General features: G+C 40.2%; 1 protein-coding gene across 1 annotated transcript; it reads right to left on the bottom strand.

Annotated features, from left to right (window-relative positions):
• Nucleotides 1-8,384: 8,384 nt before the first annotated feature.
• On the bottom strand, nt 8,385-9,440 carry LOC120866655 (olfactory receptor 1G1). Its single transcript, XM_040244449.1, has one exon. It carries the CDS (start codon nt 9,438-9,440, stop codon nt 8,385-8,387), a length of 1,056 nt encoding a protein of 351 aa, XP_040100383.1.
• Between the last annotated feature and the right edge of the window lie 9,659 nt (nt 9,441-19,099).

The raw sequence follows: 19,099 nt of genomic DNA, 5'->3' as shown, positions 1-19,099 counted from the left end.
TTTCACTTGAATTACCTAGTAGAAAAGTCAGACGTGGGTCTAATAACCAGGAGTGATATTTAGAGGTTTTTTTCCTGTTTAATAATAGATAAGAACTGTTTGCAAATGCATGTACTTTGAATATAGGTCAAATTTTTGCATAAGCATTTTTATATTTAGAGTTACTTTTCTGATGATATAAATAGAATTTCAATATTCTGAGGTTGCTATATATTTTTCAATATTACATTGCACTGTATCATTAATTTTTTTTTTGCTCTTTATTTATACCATCATATTGGGAGAGGTGAGCTAAAGTGTTCATATAACACATAATATTATTTTATTGTCATATAATTGGTAATAAAGAAATCTGTTAAAATAATTCATGCTTCAACTCTATAATTTTAGATATCTAGACAGGTTATTACTTTCATTTCTATAAATGCATTTTAGCAATTGTGAGTAGCTTGCATTATTCTTTGCCAAATTAAGTTTGCAAAGACAGTTTTTAAAAAAGGAATCAGTCAATTTAATTATTATTTGCTTAATTATTTGTGGATGCCTTTGCAGAGAAATATTCAGAGTGGTTACATGATTTTCAGTGTCAAACCAAGGCCATGTATTTAATCAAAGCTTTGCAAATATTAGAGTTAAAATATTTTCTTTTGCCTCACATGAGTAACTCATCTTCTTTAAACATTTCCAAAGCCTTTTTGGTCCCATGATGCCTAACTTCCGTGTAGTACCAAAGACCACCATCTTGTGTATCCAAGTTATTAAGTAGAGTGTTGGATGACCAGTTAAATTTTGGGGAACACATTGAATTAATGATATTAATCACTGTTCTGTGATGGGCTTCATTTTTTACTTTTTAGCACTGAAAAATTACTTCAAAAAGTAAGCTCATATTCAGTGTCATGAAAAATATTGCCACTTTGGATTTTATTTAAAAAAATGTTTGATATTATTACCAATATGGTCACAGTACAATTTGTAGCCAGTAATTTCAACCATCTCACATTAAAAATTTGAAGCTTTTCTTTCCCCCGACATATTTTCAACTAATATCTTGATATTGAACCTGTTAGGAGAGTCTTAGCCAAAATTTCTGAGGAATGATCAAACTTTTCATCAACAACACAAACAAATATGGTGAATTTAGTGGTATTGTTTGCCTATATTCTCACGTGGCAACAGACATATGAAAGCTTGTCTCTGTTTGAAGCACAAAATTTTTGCTAAATCCTAAAGATCCTCAAAAATCTCTAAAAGATTTTATGGCCAATTATTTAATACAATAGCATTTCACAATATCACTGTTCATTTTATAATTAAATGGAAAAATAAACCATTAAAACATTTAATTTTAGTTTCTGCTTGTTAAATTTTTCATGTCATACTTTTCTGTACAGTGGTCATTATAAGATTTGCTTAGAGTAAAATAGTTTTGACACAGTTTCATTTTGCTTATTTACTAAACATGTTGGAATACTGTGTTTTTCCAGAAAGAGAAGACTAGTGCCCCCTGGGAAGCCCCAGTTTATCACGCAGATAGGCCGTTCTACATATTCCCAGAGCTACCTCATCTCGTCCATGAGGACTTTCTTGCAAGTTTGAGAAGCAGGTGCAGCAAGACATGTGACAGCATTTTATAGCATGCTATAAGAATTAGATGACATTTTATATTATCTTTAAATATGAAGGAATTGGATTGTATGAATGCTCTTTCAATGTTTGTGACTGTGTTTTTGAGACAGAGAAACTGGGGAAGAGAGAAGACAGGGAAAGGAGAAAAGAGACAACATGAGCTAGTGATGTCCATACCTTACTCTCTTCATGTGGCTCTCAGAGTCTCTTGGTTCTGCTGCCTCCAGTTTCCTCCTATATAGGATGAAAATTCAGTCAGGACACAGAGGACCCTAAGACACTGCTTTGTCAATAGGACTTAGTGACTTGTCCTACTGGCTAAAGATGGGAAGAAGGTATTAGTGCCTGGATCTTCTGTCCCTATGAGAGAGGAGACAGAATGGAAGGCTGTGGATGCCCTGATGAGGATGAGGAATCTGAGAAATGACGCTTCAATCTCACACTCATAAAGAAAAAGAAGTGTACCAGGAGCACGCCTACTATCAGTTTTGACGAGGCCTTGGGGAAGCAATCCCACTACAGTTTGTTGAGATGAACCTGGATAATTGCTTCAGTGTTAATATCTATAAGAAAAGGTCTTGGGAAATGAATTTTATTTACAAGGAATAAACGAGTTCCATATGAGGAAGTCTTCCTTTTAGGAAGCCTTCTTAAAAGGGTTCCTAGAAGTTTAAGAGTACACCAGAGTTCAAGAAGACATTCAGCATGTGCTCCTGCCTGGCTTCGAGTCATGAGGGGAATGGAAAGTCTCAAGCATGAAATTTGGATCAGAATGAGCCCATCTTTCCTGGTGGCTCAGATAGTAAAGAATTCGCCTGCAGTGCAGGAAGCCGGATTTGATCCCTGGGTTGGGAAGATCCCTTGGATCTGGCATGGCAACTCATTCCAGTATTCTTGCCTGGGGAATCCCATGGACAGAGGAGCCTGGCGGGCTTCAGTCCATAGCATCACGAATAGTCAGTCATGACTGAGCACACACTCACAAGCCCACATTGCTAGTGACTCCAAATACTAAGTAAAAGTAATTGGAAAAAAAACATGTTTAGAGGAAAATAAAGTCACTCTAGCCTTCAAATTATTTCTCTGAATTATTTCAAACACAATATCAAGCACAAGACCAAAGAGAAGCAGATATAAAAGGAAATAAGGTATCAAAAATAAGAACCAGCAGATGAAAGACGTAAAAGGTAGTATAATAATCAGACATAGTAAACATTGGTGTTTGCAAAGCTTATGAAATTAAACCAAATCTGAAAATTTTGGCAGGAATTTTTACAAACTGAAAAATATGAGTAACCAGTCCTCACATAACAAACACATTTTCCACACTCTGTAATTCCCCTCATATTATCTTGTCATTGTTCCTGCAAGAGTAATCACTCCTAGCAGTATAATTTAGTTTTACCCATTTTTATATTTATATCAATGAATGTATGTTGTTTATACTCTTTTGTCTGTCATATATCTAATTTTAGTAGATAGTTCTAGACAGTTTCCCCAAGTTCTTGTGCCAGTTTTCCTCCTCTTTCACAGCATATGAGAGTTTCAGTTGTTCCTAATTATTTGACATTTTTCCATCCTTTTCATTTAAGCAGTTTTGGTCTGTGTGTACTATGTTTTAAATTTGCATTTCCTTGATGACTACTGAAGTCAAGTGTCTTTTCATATGTTACTGTTTTAATATGTATATTTTGTTGTATAAATTCTCTTTTCAGGCCTTTAGCCCATTTTTCTATTGATATTTTCAGGTTGATTTGTAATTATATGTTGCAGCTATGAATTCATGAGATGTTGTAATAAGAATACAACTGGTTTTTACTCAATTAATGATGGAGAGAGATTTTAATATCAGTATAGGTCAATTTATCATTTTATCATTATTCCTTTTTGTATCTTTTCTAAGAAATTTTTGCTAAATCTTTCATAATGGTCTCCTATATTTTACTCCTGAACTATTTATTGCTTTCCCTTTAACCTTTAGATCTACTATTAATCTAGTGTTAATTATGATATTGGGTGAGGTAGAGATCAAGAAGATATGTTCCCCCCACAAATATTGATATCTAACTAGTCCAGCCCCATTTATTGAAATGACCATCTTTTTCCTGCTGTATTTCCCATTAGTCAGATGACTGCACCTCTGTGAATCTGTTTCTGGACTGTATTCTCTTTAATTTCTCAGTTGTTGATCCTTGTGTCAATACTCCACTCATTAATTACTGTATCTTTTAATGGCATTGTTATATGGTTTAAATTCTTTAGTTTTCTTTAGTATTTCTTTGCCTATTTTTAACTCTCAATTTCCATTTCCATTTCGGCTGGTTAATTTCTCTAAAAAATGACTGGCTAGAATTTTGAGTTGTATTGCATTGAAACTAATTAGGAAGAGAATGGGTTTCTTCGCAATATTGAGTCCTCTAAGTCTTAGCTGCTGCTGCTGCTGCTAAGTCGCTTCAGTCGTGTCCGACTCTGTGCGACCCTGTAGACAGCAGCCCACCAGGCTCCCCCATCCCTGGGATTCTCTAGGCAAGAATACTGGAGTGGGTTGCCATTTCCTTCTCCAATGCATGAAAGTGAAAAGTCAAAGTGAAGTCGTTCAGTCTTGTCTGACTCTTCGTGACCCCATGGACTGCAGCCTACCAGGCTCCTCCGTCCATGGGATTTTCCAGGCAAGAGTACTGGAGTGGGGTGCCATTGTCTTCTCCCTAAGTCTTAGACATGGTGTATTTCTCCACTTTTTTGTTATTTATCTCAATAACACTTTGCATTCTTCTGACTAAACATCTCCCAAATCTTTTGCTAGATTTATTTTTGTGTATTCATTGCCTTTTATTAAATTTAAATTGTATATATTTAAGATGTACAACATGATGTTTTGATATACATGTATATACTAAAATGATTACTATAATCAAGCTAATTAACATCTCCATCTCCAGCATTTTCTTTCATGATGAGAGCACTTGACGTCTACTCTTTTAGTAAAGTTCTAGTATATAATACAGTATTATTAACTATGCTGTAATTAAATCTCTAGACCTTACTAATCCTACATAACTACAACTTTGGGCTCTTTGAAAACATGTCCCCTTACCTGCATCTCCCCACCCTGGTAGCGATGATTCTGCTTTCTACTTTTATGAATTTAACTTTTTTAGAGTCTATGTGTAAGTGAGATCATGCCGTATTTTTATTTCTGTGTCTGGCTTATTTCATCCAGTATAATATCCTTCAGGTTGATCCATGTTTTGTCTCAATGACAGGAGCTCCTTCTTTAAAGCCAACTAATATTCCGTTGTGTGTTTATACCACAATATCTAAATCCATTCATGCATCAACAGACACAGGTTGTTTTCACACCTTACTGAACCAGATTTGTTTGCATGATTTCAGCTCAGTTCAGTTCAGTGCAGTCACTCAGTCGTGTCTGACTCTTTGTGACCCCGTGAATCGCAGCACACCAGGCCTCCCTGTCCATCACCAACTCCTGGAACTGTGGTATTGTCTGATTTACAGCAAGCCAAATCCTGTGATTCCATGGTTTGCAGCAGAGAAATGGTTTATCCATGAGGCAGCCAAGTGAGAAGAACAAATCTCAAATCTGTATCCCCTAAAGCTAAAGGCTTGGGATATTTACATGATAAAGCTGAGGCATGGGGAGAGTGGGAAAAGGTAATAGGAGAAGAGAAAAAAGTAAGATAATCATTGTTCTGTGCAAACATAACTAGGCTACATGCTTCTCCATGGGACACAAATTCAGAAAATGGCCTTGAACTTTTGTGATGTCAAAAGGAACCATATGCTTCATTTACAAATGTCTACTTATTAAATATTTTTGTGGGTAAGAAGTGACAATACAGAAGATTTGCTGTAATCATAGATGATAGAAATAATTTTCTATTTTCAGTAACTCTACCAATAATTTTATTTTGCTGTAAGAGAAAGGGATAACAGAGGATGAGATGGTTGGATAGCATCACCAACTCAATGCGTGTGAGTTTAAGCAAACTCAGGGAGATGGTGACGGACAGGGAAGCCTGGGGTGCTGCAGTGCATGGGGTCACAAAGAATCTGATACGACTTAGCGACTGAACAACAATATTTATTAAGCTAGTAAAATGAATAACGATAGTGAAGCAGTATTGGTGAGATCTTGCAGAAACAGTTTTATTTGATAGCAATTTGGCAGTATAGAATATGAGCTTTAAAACAAGCAGTAGGTATATGTAGATGTATTTATTTTTAGGACTCTAGGCTAGGAGAATAAACCACACAATAAAGTAATGTTTGTTGAAATGATCTTTTTTCATATTCAAAGATGAGTTAATCTTCAAACAGCACAGTGAAACATCTTTGACAAAACTATTCAATCTTTGACAAAACTATGGTGTAAGGGTGTGTTGACACACCTCAAAAGATATAATTATGACAAACATGAAAACTGTTGTTACATGAAAATTCATAATACAAAATGTCAGTGTGAAAGAGTAACACATAATTTAAGTTAAAAGGTAGAACTAAAAATACTGGTAAATGTTAATTTAAACAGTGAAAGACGCACAACTGTCAATGAAGTAGGAGGGAATATGGGATGATGCAAACCTGTGTATTTAAGTAAGTAAATTTTCACCTTAAATTTAAGCACCCCGAGTGGGTAGCCATTCCCTTCTTGAGGGGATCTTCCTGACTCAGGGACTGAACCTAGGTCTCCTGCATTGCAGGCAAATTCTTAACCGTCTGAACCACCAGGACAAGCATGATTTCAAAGGTAGACAGAAATCTTCCCTGCATGTGAATCCCAGTAAGTGAGAAATCCTGCATTAAATCCCACGATGTTCTCCAAAAGAATAATAGGATGCCTTCTAGTTTCACAGTGCAGGCCATAGGCAGTCCTTAGCAGCAGTGCTTGAGAGTGAATTCACATAATCTGATGCTTGCTCACCTTTCATTTTAACAAGAGATACTACTACAATAGCTAACATTTATTGAAAATATACTATATTCTAGGAAGTACATGGTTACATTCATAGCTAATTCATTACAAACTATTCTTTACAGACAGTACCACATTCAAACTTCCTGACAACACAGTGAGGTAAGTTTTACTTGCTCTGAAAGGTTAAGGAATTTCCTAGGGCCACACAGCTTACAAGTGGCAAAACTAAGATTTGAACTTGCTTGTCTAACTCTGGAGCTAGTGCTGTTTACCACTTTGCTATACTATATTTTATTGACAGAAGATAGTGTGTGAACTTGCTCTCAGGTGAATAGGGAGTAGGTGAGCTATCAACAGGGGCTTCCCAGGTGGTGCTAGTGGTAAAGAACCCATCTGCCAATGCAGGAGATGTAAGGGACACAGTTCGATCCTTGGGTCAGGAAGATCCCCTGGAGAAGGGGATGGCTACCCACTTCAGTATTCTTGTCTGGAGAATCCCATGGACAGAGGAGTCAGGCGGGCTATAGTCCATAGGGTCACAAGGAGTCGGACATGACTGAAGTGACTTAGCACGCGTGCACAAGCTATCAACAACTGATTTCCACTGGAAAAGGTATTATCAACAGAAATCACAATCTATGTTATCGAAGCTTACAACCAGGTACCTAAAGAGAATGAAAAATATCACCCTGTAGTAACTTTTCATTTTCCTATAGAATCTAATTGGTCATGGGGCACCTTACTGTGTGTATATTTGCTCCAATGTTTGCTGACTTAGCTTTTTGGTACCCGTCAATAATAATCAGCATAACGCAGATATTGGCTTGAGCTGATGAATACAGAGCAATGAGGGCTTTCTGCGGGTCATATAAGTTATGAACTGGTGATGGTAGACCTAATGCTTGGGTAAATCATTTGAACTTTATTCTGTAGGCAGCATAAAACCATTTGAGTTTTCTAATAGGGCTGTGATGATAAAATCATATTCTATGAAGATTCAGCTGACTGTGGTGTACAGAATGGATGGAATGAGGGGAAACTGGGGACTGGAGAATATCTAGGAGGGGTTTCAATCATTCAGGTAAGAGATTTGAAATAGTCATAAAATCATTCTTTCCTAATCCCTAACGTTATGATTGCAGCTATGCCAGTGGGATTTAACACATCTTAACTGTGCCAGGCATTATGTCAAGTGATGCAAGGGTGAAATTTACTTGAAAAATTTTTCCCAAAGATAAAAATGAAGTTTTCAAGTGAAATTTAAGGTGTTAGGAGGGATGGGGATTTGGATGCCTGGTAAAATATCGTAGTAGGTCTAGCTAAAGATTCCATCCCATCAAACCCTTCCCAGTGTCTATTCTTTCAGCCTAGGGATGTCACAGACACGGGGAGTCTCAGAGTTAAAATGCTATTGGTAGGGGTCCAAGTCACCAAGGTCCCAGTGATGGCAGGAAAAAGTTATCTTTTCCTGGAGTTTATTCTTGGCTACATACAATAGTACAACCAAATATTACCTTATTTTGGCCGTGCACTATCTCATGTGGTTTCAAAAGATTCAAGCACATCCTTTATGATATTATACAACTGGATGGCTATAATTCTAGAACATTATGATTGTAAGAACTTAAGCTGATGATATTGCCCTGATAATGGGTTTGTTCTAATGTGTCCTCTAGCTTAGGCATGAATATTTCAATTTCAGATCACAGGTCTTAGAAGTGAGATTCCCCACTTTTTCTCCCTTTCTCATTCTTCCCTGCTTAATTGTGGTGAATGTAATTGGGTAGGGACCCCCATATTAGATGTGAAGTCATTCCCACTAAGAGGAATGAATTTTCTTAGCCCACATTAGCTTTTTCAGGGAAGACTTGATGTCTCTGTTCCTCAAACTATAGATAAAGGGATTTAGCATCGGGGTTACCACTGTGTACATCACTGATGCAACTGCACCCTTCTGTGCCGAGTGGTTGGAGAGGGGGCTGAAGTAAACACAAAAGGAACTCCCAAAGTATAGAGAGACCACGGAGAGGTGAGAGCTGCAGGTGGAAAAGGCTTTCCGCTTCCCCTGAGCTGAGGGGATCTTCAGGATTGTTGAGAAAATGTATGCATAAGAGATAACCAGGCAAAGCACACAAACCAGACCCATAAGACCCCCTACAGTGAAGATCACCAGTTCATTGATGAAGGGGTCTGTGCAGGACAGACTCAGAAGGGGGTTGATGTCACAGAAGAAGTGTACAATCTCTTGGTCTGCACAGAAGGACAGGCTGCTCATCAAGAGTGTGTGTAGGAGGGAGTGGAGGGCGTTCGTGACCCAGGATGCAGACACTAGGAGGACACAGAGGCCAGGGCTCATGACCATGATGTAATGGAGTGGGTAGCATATGGCCTCGTAGCGGTCATAGGCCATGACAGCCAAGAGGGATGCCTCCAGCATCCCAAATATCAAGAAAAAATACAGTTGTGATAGACACCCTGTGTAGGAGATGACCGGACTCTGGGCCCATATATTTGCCAGCATCTTGGGGACTGTGGTAGAAACAAAGCAGGTATCAGTGAGGGAGAGGTTGGCCAGGAAGAAGAACATGGGAGTGTGGAGTTGAGCATCGGCAGCGATGGCCAGAATGATGAGGAGGTTGCCCGTCACTGTGACCAGGTACATGGACAGGAACAGACCAAAGAGGGGCCACTGCTGCTCTGGCTGTTGGGAGAGTCCCAGAAGGAAAAATTCTGAGACACTGGTCAGGTTTTCCCATCCCATTTGTCTGTAAGCAGAAAGTAGAGTTAATTGAATGAGGTTTGTAAGCCCTGGACTGTGAGATCTAAAAATTATGAGATATTCCAATGTTGATATTCTAGGGTGGGGTTGAATCATATAAAATCTCCAATATTTAACTGCTTGTTGTTCAATCACCAAGTTGTGTCTGACTCTCTGCTACCCCATGGACCATAGCCTGCCAGGCCTCCCTGTCCCTCACTGTCTCCCGGAGTTTGCCCAAGTTCGTGTCCATTGAATTGGTGATGCCACCTGCAGAAATATCAGTTTCATCTAGTTCAGCTGACTGTTTGCAAATGCTTGTGCTTGGTGCCGTGGAAAACTGAAGATTTGTCTGCAGTGGGAGAAGAGGTTTTTGAAAAAACTTTATTATATAAGTGTTAATCCAATATGGGCTTTCCTGGTGGCTCAGACGGTAATGAATCTGCCGGCAATGCAGAGAGAGACCCTGGTTCGATCTGTGGGTTGAGAAGATCCCTTTGAGAAGGGCATAGCAATCTAATCCTGTACTTTTGTCTGGAGAATTCCATGGACAGAGGAGCCTGGCTGGCTACAGTCCATGGGTTTGCAAAGTTGGACATGACTGAACGATTAACACTTTCACTTTTCAATCCAGTACATATATCTGGGGGAGTAGGCTGGATATGTTTGTTTGCTTAACTCTTACGGTATTCGTGTGGACATTGTGATAATCCATCCTGGGATTTCACGAGTCAGAAAAGTATTTAACAGATTTTCCCAATGATTCAAAAAGAATAGCTGCTGGAGAAGGGGCTTGGGAATCGGTAAAACAGCACATCTAATGCTGAAAGCGACTAAACAACAATACTGAAATCATTATCACCACTATCCACATAGCTCATTTGGACAGAAACCTGGGTATCATTACTGACCCATTTTCCTTCCTCCCTGTCTGCATCCAAGTACCATCAAATCGTGGTAATTTTATTTTCTCAATATAGCTGAAATTTACCTGTTTATCTCTATTTACGCACTTCCCTCAGGCCCAGCTGCCATTACCATCATCGAGGACAGTAACATTTGTTATTTAGATTTTGGCAGTTGTTCTCCTTGCCTCCAGGCAAATCCACTGGCCATCTGTTCTCACAACAGAGAATGAGCTTTCAACACAAATCTGATTTTATTGCTCCAGCTGAGAAATCCTTCAGGGGCTCCTCTTTCCTCTCAGGATAGACTCTAAACTTCTTAACATGGCCTGAAGACCCTTGACTCTACTGGTATTTATTATAGATGTTTCCAGTTATCATGAACCTCCCTCCTGCATTCCACATCTTATGTACCAATTCCACTTTGAATTTTTTAAAAGACCCAGATGCAGTCTCACTTTGGACTTTTGCCCATCTTATTTTCTTGGGCTGGAATAGTCTTCTTGCTCTCATTCATCAGACATGCCAAACTTCAGATCTCGGCTTAAATGTTAGTTCTACTAGGAAGCTTTCCCTCCTTGGGTGGGTGGTTTAGATGCAAAGTTATGTCTGACTCTTGCGACCCCATGGACTGTAGCCCACCAGACTCCTCTGTCCATGGAATTTTCCAGGCAAGAATACTGGAGCGGGTTGCCATTTCCTTCTCCAGGGGCTCTTCCCAACCCAGGGATCAAGCCTGCATCTCCTGCATTGCAGGCAGATTCTTTACCGATTGAGCCACCAGGGAATCTTCCCTCCTTACCCTCACACAAAAAACTCAGGTTCATGTCCCCCTGCCCCGGTGTCTCCCCCATCACAGCATGTGTCACTCTGGATTGTGACCATCTATTTACCTCTCTATGTCTTTCATTCTACTGTGAGCACCATTGAGAGTAGGCAGAGATGTCTATCTTGTTCCTCTTTGGACTCTAACATTAGTCCTGAGCCTAGTACAACATAGGTACTTAGTAAGTACCCATCATGTGAATAAATAAACACCAAAGAGTAGAAAGAATGGAAAGGGAGATTGTAGAGAGGTAATATCAGTCATAGGGAGCAGCCTGAACCTTTCTGTTACTGGTTTCATCCTTAGCTTTGACTAAATAAAGTCCTGGCCATAGGAATATGTAGGAAACATTATGGTTACACAGACATAAAGATGTCAAACAAAGCAAAGGCACTCTTGGTGAATTTAACTTGAATGCTTTCTGGACTCAGGTTCATGTTTAAGAACGAAAATGAAATTTAAAGAGTCCAAGTTCCCCATTGATAAGTAAAGAAACATCCGGGGAGGACTTCCTTGGTGGTCCAGTGATTAGAAACCACTTGCTGGTACAGGGGGCTTGGGTTCCAGCCTTAATGTGGGAAGCAGCTAAGCCCACACGCCACAGCTACTGAGCCCGAACACCCTGGAGCCCATGCTCCCCAGCAAGAGAAGCCACTGTAATGAGAAGTCCATGTACTGCAACTAGAGAAAGCCCATGTGCAGCAACGAAGACTCAGAGCAGTCAAAAATAAATAATAAAAAATTTTAAAAGTATATGAAAAAAGAGAAGCATCCAGGGAGGAACAGAGAAAAAGCTATAAGGTTATAAATTGAGACAGTTGGGTGGTGGTGGTGGTGGGGGATTGGAGTGATTGGGACACACCTCAAACTCATTCTCATTGTGGTTCCAAATATAAACAGTTTCATCCCACTTCTAGAAATAATATGTAAATAGATAATAAATAAGCAGTAGTAAATGGTTGACTAGTATGTTCATTAAAAGTCTCTAGAAGAATAAGCAAGACACCAATAAGAGTAATTACTTGCTGGAGGTATGGGAATTGCATGAATAAGTCACAGGGGAGGGAGGGACTTTTCATGTGTATGTGTGTTAGTCACTCAGTCGTGTCCGACTCTTTGCGACCCCATGGACTGTAGCCCTCCAGGCTCCTCTGTCCAAGGGGTTCTCCAGGCAAGAATACTGGAGTGGGTTGCCATTTCCTTCTCCAGGTATCTTCCTGACTCAGGGATTGAACCTGGGTCTCCTGCATTGCAGGTGGAGTGAGTCTTTACCATCTGAGCCACCAGGGAAACCCTTTCATGTGTATATTTTATATTTTAGCATATTTTGAGGTTTGAACCACTCAGTGACCATACCACTTACTGAAAATTTAATTAATTAAAATTAACTGAAAAATAAATCAATTAATAAATTAATTTCCCTTAAAGCAAATCATAAAAATCTATAAAACGGAGACAATGTTATATATGCAGCCACTGTTTGATGGAGATTCCATGAATAGCAGAGAAACTTGTTTTACTGGAGCCATGTCCTTTTAATGCGTTAATGTGGTGTGTGAGCATGAGTGTGTATGTTTGTGTGTTTGTGCATATGTGTGGGTGGGTACATGTGTGTTTCCTGCAGAGGCTAGAGGTTAACGGGATCATCTTGAATTATTTGTGGAGAGAAGTTGCCATTGATTCCTGTGCTTTGTTCTTATAGCATGTTGACTTTCAGCTTGTAAGATTAAGGACCCAGGCATCTGCCCCTTTTGTCCACTAAAGCAGCACACCACTGTTGTTTCAGGACTGTTTGTGAGAGACAGGTTCCTGAATGACCATAGGGTAGGACAGACAGAGGAGAAAGGGGGAGAAAAAAGGAGCAACATGGAATCGTGTATACTTCCTTTTCTAATCCTTACCTGGCTGTTCTTGTCGATCACTGAGGGTATTACTGGCAGGCTTCTGTCTGCTTCATGCACATCTCTCCTACAGTAGACCATCAGAAGATGACAGAAACTGCTTTTAAAGGCACAAAAGGAAATTTGCTTCATGCTCTGGGTGTGTTAAATAATGATTGTTGCTATTGCTTCATCTGCTCAAATTTTCTCTTTGGTCTCACAGTATTAGAGAACTTTTAATTTTGTCCATTCTGAGAATGAAAGACAATAGCTCTGGGTTGAGGTTATAATCATACCAGTATATGACATCCCAGAAAGCTGCATTCACAGAATACCACATAGAGCCTAACAACCACATAGCATCCCTTTTCTATTTATTTCAGAATCTCCTGCTCACGTTTGCCCCTTTTAGTTGTTTATAGAACCCATGAGAAACGTGTTCTTGCAGTTTCATACTCCAGGGACAATGATGAAATTGTAAGTACACATTTCTTATGGTCTGTGGGCTTCCCTTGTGGCACAGCTGGTAAAGAATCCACCTGCAATGAGAGAGACCTGGGTTCGATCCCTGGGTTGGGAAGATACCCTGGAGAAGAGAAAGGCTATCCACTCCAGTATTCTGGCCTGGAGAATTCCATGGGCTGTATAGTCCATGGGATTGCAAAGAGCTGGACACGACTGAGCAACTTTCACATTCTTAGCTTAGGTTGGATTGATTAGGTTGGATGGCTTAGGTTGGACTGAGCAAATTTCACATTCAATTCTTAGGTTGGATTGATCTCAAGATCTGTTAAACTGAAGATAATTAATTCTGTGTGGTACTGAGAAGCCATGAGAACTGAGAACCCACTGATGTGTCCCTGCTGTATACTGCTTCAAGGGAGGCTAAGGCAGGACTTATCTGGCAGTCCCCAGTGAGATGCCAAGCTTCTAACGCAAGGACCATGGGTTCCATCTCATCCCTGGTTGGGGAACTGGGACCCCATGTGCTGTGCGGTACAGGCAGAATAAAAAAAGAGAGAGGGGGCTAAAGCATGAGGGACCTGTGTGTGATACCTCTGTGGGCCCAACAGGATCCTAGCATTCCTTTCAGTAGCAAAGAAACCAAGCATGTCTAGTGCTATGATTTTTTTCTGTAATCTTTCCTGGAGGTGCCGACAGAGGCCTTCTGCACCATGAAAAAGGCCCGATGAGTTGAACCACTCTTGACTCAGAGAGTACCTTACTATCTTGTCTTCTAGACTTGATCATCCTAGTCCAGGTGAGGCTAAGTTGATGTCGACCCACTTGTCCTGTTTATCCCTCCTTTGTGCTTAAGAGACCAGGGGTGAGAAGCTGGGATTCCTTATCATGGCAGTAACCAGCAGCCTGTTCATGCATACGTTACATAAACAGATCTATGGGGCACGTGGAAGCTGAAATGACATCCAGCAAATGACATCTATTCTTTCTTTTAGAAATGGTCACTTAATAGTCTTCTCCAAGTTCACCTAATTAAGGACACGGAGAATAAAACAACACCGAATATGGGTGACCTGGGAGTATGGGTTATTCTTGGAGTCTCTTTAGAAAGTGGAGCTTCCCTGGTGGTTCAGATGGTGAAGAATCTGACTGCAATGTAGGAGACTCAGGTTTGATCCCTGAGTGTAGAAGATCCCCTGGAGAAGGGAATGGCAGCCCATTTCAGTATTCTTGCCTGGAGAATCCCATGGACAGAGGAGCCTTGTGGGCTACAGTCTATGGGTTGCAAAATGTCAGACATGAACAAGCGACTAACTTAACTGGAGTCTCTTTAGAAAAGTGGACAACAAGTTCATGTGTGTGCTGCAAGTGCTGGCATGATACACCCTTAAATCAGTAATTTAATGGTTTAAACATATTATTCCATTGTGTTGAATAAAATAACCACATAATTCTATGCTGAAAAATCTGCTTTAATTTTTTTTTCTACCATGGGCAAAAGTTAATTAGTAAACTGATCCTTTAAGAAGGGCTGTAATGTGATTTGGAACATGTGGTCTTTGACGCTCAGACTTCATTGACCATGCAGGACTGGCAACTAGCACAGCTGAATGGACAGAAGCTGGAAAGACAGAGATGTAGGTGGTTCTGTGCTGGTTTCTGCTTTTTCCCCTGGTGAGGGTGCTTCGGAGATAGTGGGACTGAGCGGAGGGGTTGGAGCAGCACTACTGAGGTCTCTCTGCTCCATCCCTGGTGAGCACATGCACGTGCATTATCGTTATGGCGGTTTTCACCCTCGCTCAAGGATTGGCCAGGACCTGAGCTGGTTCTGCTTCTTGTGCACGCGCAGGTGCATGCTAACAACTGCTGTCTCCACGCTGGCTGGTGGCAGGGACTTGCTGAACCAGCTCCACTTTTTCCACGGTGCAGCATGCACAGGCAATTGCAGTCTCGTTCTGGCTAGAGGCATGGCTGGGTCCTGACCTGGCTCTGCTCCTTCCCTGGTGAATGCTCACGTGCGTGGGCAATGGTAGCCTCCTCTTTAGTGAGGAGCAGTGCTGGAACAGGAGTCTGGTATGGGCTGAGGGATGTGCTGGAGTCTTCCTGGCAGGTTGGCCAGAGCACCAAGAAGTTTCCTATCTGCTGCCTCCTCACTGGGATTGAGAATATCCAAATTTGTGCACAAGCTCTTTAAGAGCAGAGTCTCAGTTTCTCAAGCCCTCTGATAAGCCCCTCTTGTTTTTCAAGCCATATATGGGGGCTTGTCTTCCTGGTGTTGGATCCTAAGTCTGGGTTGCTTACTATGTGGCTTGAACCCCTCCATCCCCATGGAGGGTCACTGAGCCTGTGTCCCCCGCTTCTCTGGTTCACTCGTTATGGGTTTGGGTCCTGACTAGACTGCTTCCCTTCCCCTCCGACCAGACTCTGGGTAGTTTTCTGTACAGCCTTGGTTGTAGAAGAGCCATTCTGCTAGTCTTCAGGTCATTATTGGTAAGAGTTATGCTATATGTATTTGTAGTTTTGATGTGTATTTTTTGGGGGAAGTATGCTCAGGGTCTTCTTATTTTACAGTTTTGATTCCACTCCAGCACATAAGGATTTTAAAGCATCTATTATAACTATGTTCCATGAAGTAAAGGAAAATAGGCAACCAATAAATGCAATTATAATCTCAGCAGAAAAACTAAAACAAAACAAACAAAAAATAGACATTCTCCAACGCTGATGGCTGATTCACGTTGTTGTTTGGCAGAAACCAACACAAAATTGTAAAGCAATTTTCCTCCAATTAAAAATAATTAAAAAAAGAAACTCTAGAGCTGAAAATTGCAGTTATTTGAAATAAAAACATACGTTGCTGTTTTAATTTACACGGCTTAGTGACATCCTAGATGAAAACCCCATAGCACAGCACAGGACCTAATAGACTGCAGTATATATATATATATTAGTTAAGTGGAATTAATCATGAACCTGTCCTCTGGAGCTATACAGGATAAATGTAATACCTTTGATATTAGAAAGATTCTAGATATTAAAAATCACAACCATCAGTTATTCTAAGAGGAGTATTTTATATCTCCTCTGTGGGTTAGCTGTAGAGTCTAAAGAAGAGCATTAGGCATGAAGAAACTGGAGTCAGATTTTAGAGCAACATCGTACTAATTAAAAGGTATTTAGGGCTTCCTGGTGGTCCAGTGGATAAGAATTCACCTGCCAGTACAGGAGACACGAGTTCCATCCCTGGCCTGGGGAGATCCCACTCGCTGCAGAGCCACTAAGCACATGTGCCACAACTACTGAGCCTGTGCTTTAGAGCCGGAAAACTGCAACGACTGAAGCCCGGGTGCCCTAGAGGCCTTGCTCCACAACAAGAGAAGCCACCACAATGAGAAGGCCATGCACCACAACTAGAGGGTAGCCCCCACTGGGGGAGCTGGAGAAAAGGCTGCACAGCCTGCAAAGACCCAGCACAGCCAAAAATAAATAAATAACATTTAGTAAATAAGTCACTTCAACTTTCAGACATACAGCTTTTCTATCTGTAAAGGGGGACTATTTCCATCTATGTCCTAGGGCTGTTTTAACATTAAGAGACAATACTATATGTAATGTAGTAAATACACATGACCATGTATATATGCATATTCATATTTAATAAAATATCTACTTTCTCTAAACCTGATGGCACGTTTTGCATTTCCTTTGTAGATCTTACCATTTTCTACCTTGTGTTGGCTATTGTTTTTTTTTTTTTAAGTCCCACAGGAACCCTTGAAAACACACCCAAAATGGAACTAATTTTTCTTAAATTGCTCCGTTGTTAATTATTTTCATTAAAGGCATCGTTTTCCTTTTAGTGGCTCAACCTCAAAGTCTTCAAGACATCTGCTTACTTACTAGTTTCATAGAATTATGCATTTTGACTTCATTTCCACAGGGCCTTTGCATCTAGACCCTTTATCTTTGGCTTTACTGTCTCTCTAGATTGCTCTGTGCGCATGCTAAGTCGCTTTAGTTGTGTCTCACTCTTTGTGACCCGGTGGACTCTAGCCCACCTCAGGCTCCTGTGTCCACAAGATTCTCCAGGCAAGAATACTGGAGTAGGTTGCCATGCCCTCCTCCAGGGGATCTTTCTGACTCAGGTGTCGAATCTACATCTCCTGCATTGCAGGTAGATGCTTTACCGCTGAGCCACCGGAGAAGCCCCTAGGTTGCTCTAGGAGCTGCCTAATTAAACTTTGGTCTCACCACTCCTCCCTGCTTTCTTACTGTTATCCATTCAATCTTAATTAAACAAAAACATTCGCCATTACTTCTTGCAGATTTTGTTATCCATCTGTCTAGCATTGTAAATCTTCCTAGGACCACCTGGCAACTGAAGAGTTTGGACTTTAGTTGTAACTTCCATCTAACTACGTGGTACCCCCAGTTGCATTCTCCTGACCCTCCCCTCTTGAATTGCCTCCCATCTTGAATCCCATGCTTATCTTTGCCTTGCTTTTGTTTTTAATACACTTTTATTGCATATATGTCTATTCCCCAAAAGTTTATTATTTGATTTCTTTAACTGTTTATAATCTTACAGAAGGATATCGATAGTAATCTTTGGGGATATATATTTTGAAATATTACTAAGATCCAGCCAAATTGTAGCATGTCTCTGTGGGTCATCTAGAAAAGAAGAGATTTCTCTACTGGCTGGAGTGACTAATCCAATTACCAAGGACATTGTGTTGCTGCTACAATTTGCCTAGAACTCTGTCTGGAATGCCTTTTGTATTTACATACCCAGTAGCAGAGACTACTAGCAGCTGTGTCAACCAAAAAAGCAAAGAGCAGTTCTATTGAGGACTTAGACCCCTTAGGAACCAAAGTTCTGGTCACCTTATCAGGTGAGGACCAAGTGGCAGCTGTTCAGTACCTCCACTCAGATATCTGAGCATCAGATATGTGGTCATTCCATCTTGTGTGCTTCTAGGTTCTGAGAGCATTACCTTCCCCTTCTGTTCCCCTAGCCATACAAGAGTTAAATTTCTGAGTTAATAATTTCTGGGTTACCTTGGCATCCATCTTTTTTCTCCTTTAGTCTCTTTCAAGATATACCTGTGCATTTAATTCCTTGTTTTAAACCTTCTTGGCTCAAAAATACCTAGTGTGACTTTTGTTTTCTGAATGGACCCTAATTTGCCTGAATTGCCATATCTACTATGCAGTCTTTTCCGGACAGTCAACCTCAAGACACTGGAACTTGAAGTAATTTAAATTGCAATGTTAACATTACCCCAGGAAACCATGTTTGACAGAATCAAAGGGAGATGGGTAGGACACTGACTAGACATGTTGGTGCAATGATTTTTGTTTGCATTTAAAGTTACAAACATACATATAGATTCTTATGATTGTTGTAGGGAATTTAGTAGAGGAGATCAACTTGCCTTATCTAAATTCAAACAGAAGAATAACATGAGAAGGATGGGGCAATTAAGTGGTATGGGATTCTCCTAAGAGTCTACATCCATTTACCCATAACAGCAAAATTATGCAGTCATCAAAATTGTTGCATTCTTTATTTAAATATAATATTGCAGTAATCATTTATTCATTTAATATAAATTTATTAAGTAGTTACTGTATGTCTGCCCTAAGTGTTGAAGATACAAATCTTCACATTAGTATGGGAATAATAGGTAAAAAGATTAT

The sequence above is a fragment of the Oryx dammah genome, unplaced genomic scaffold, assembly GCF_014754425.2.
Source record: "Oryx dammah isolate SB20612 unplaced genomic scaffold, SCBI_Odam_1.1 HiC_scaffold_8, whole genome shotgun sequence".
NCBI classification, from domain to species: domain Eukaryota; kingdom Metazoa; phylum Chordata; class Mammalia; order Artiodactyla; family Bovidae; genus Oryx; species Oryx dammah.
This window is presented reverse-complemented; position numbering and strand designations above follow the sequence as displayed.

What these genes read in the sequence shown, in the direction of transcription:
- LOC120866655 (XM_040244449.1), bottom strand. Translation starts at nt 9,440, where the DNA reads ATGATTCAACCCCACCCTAGAATATCAACATTGGAATATCTCATAATT.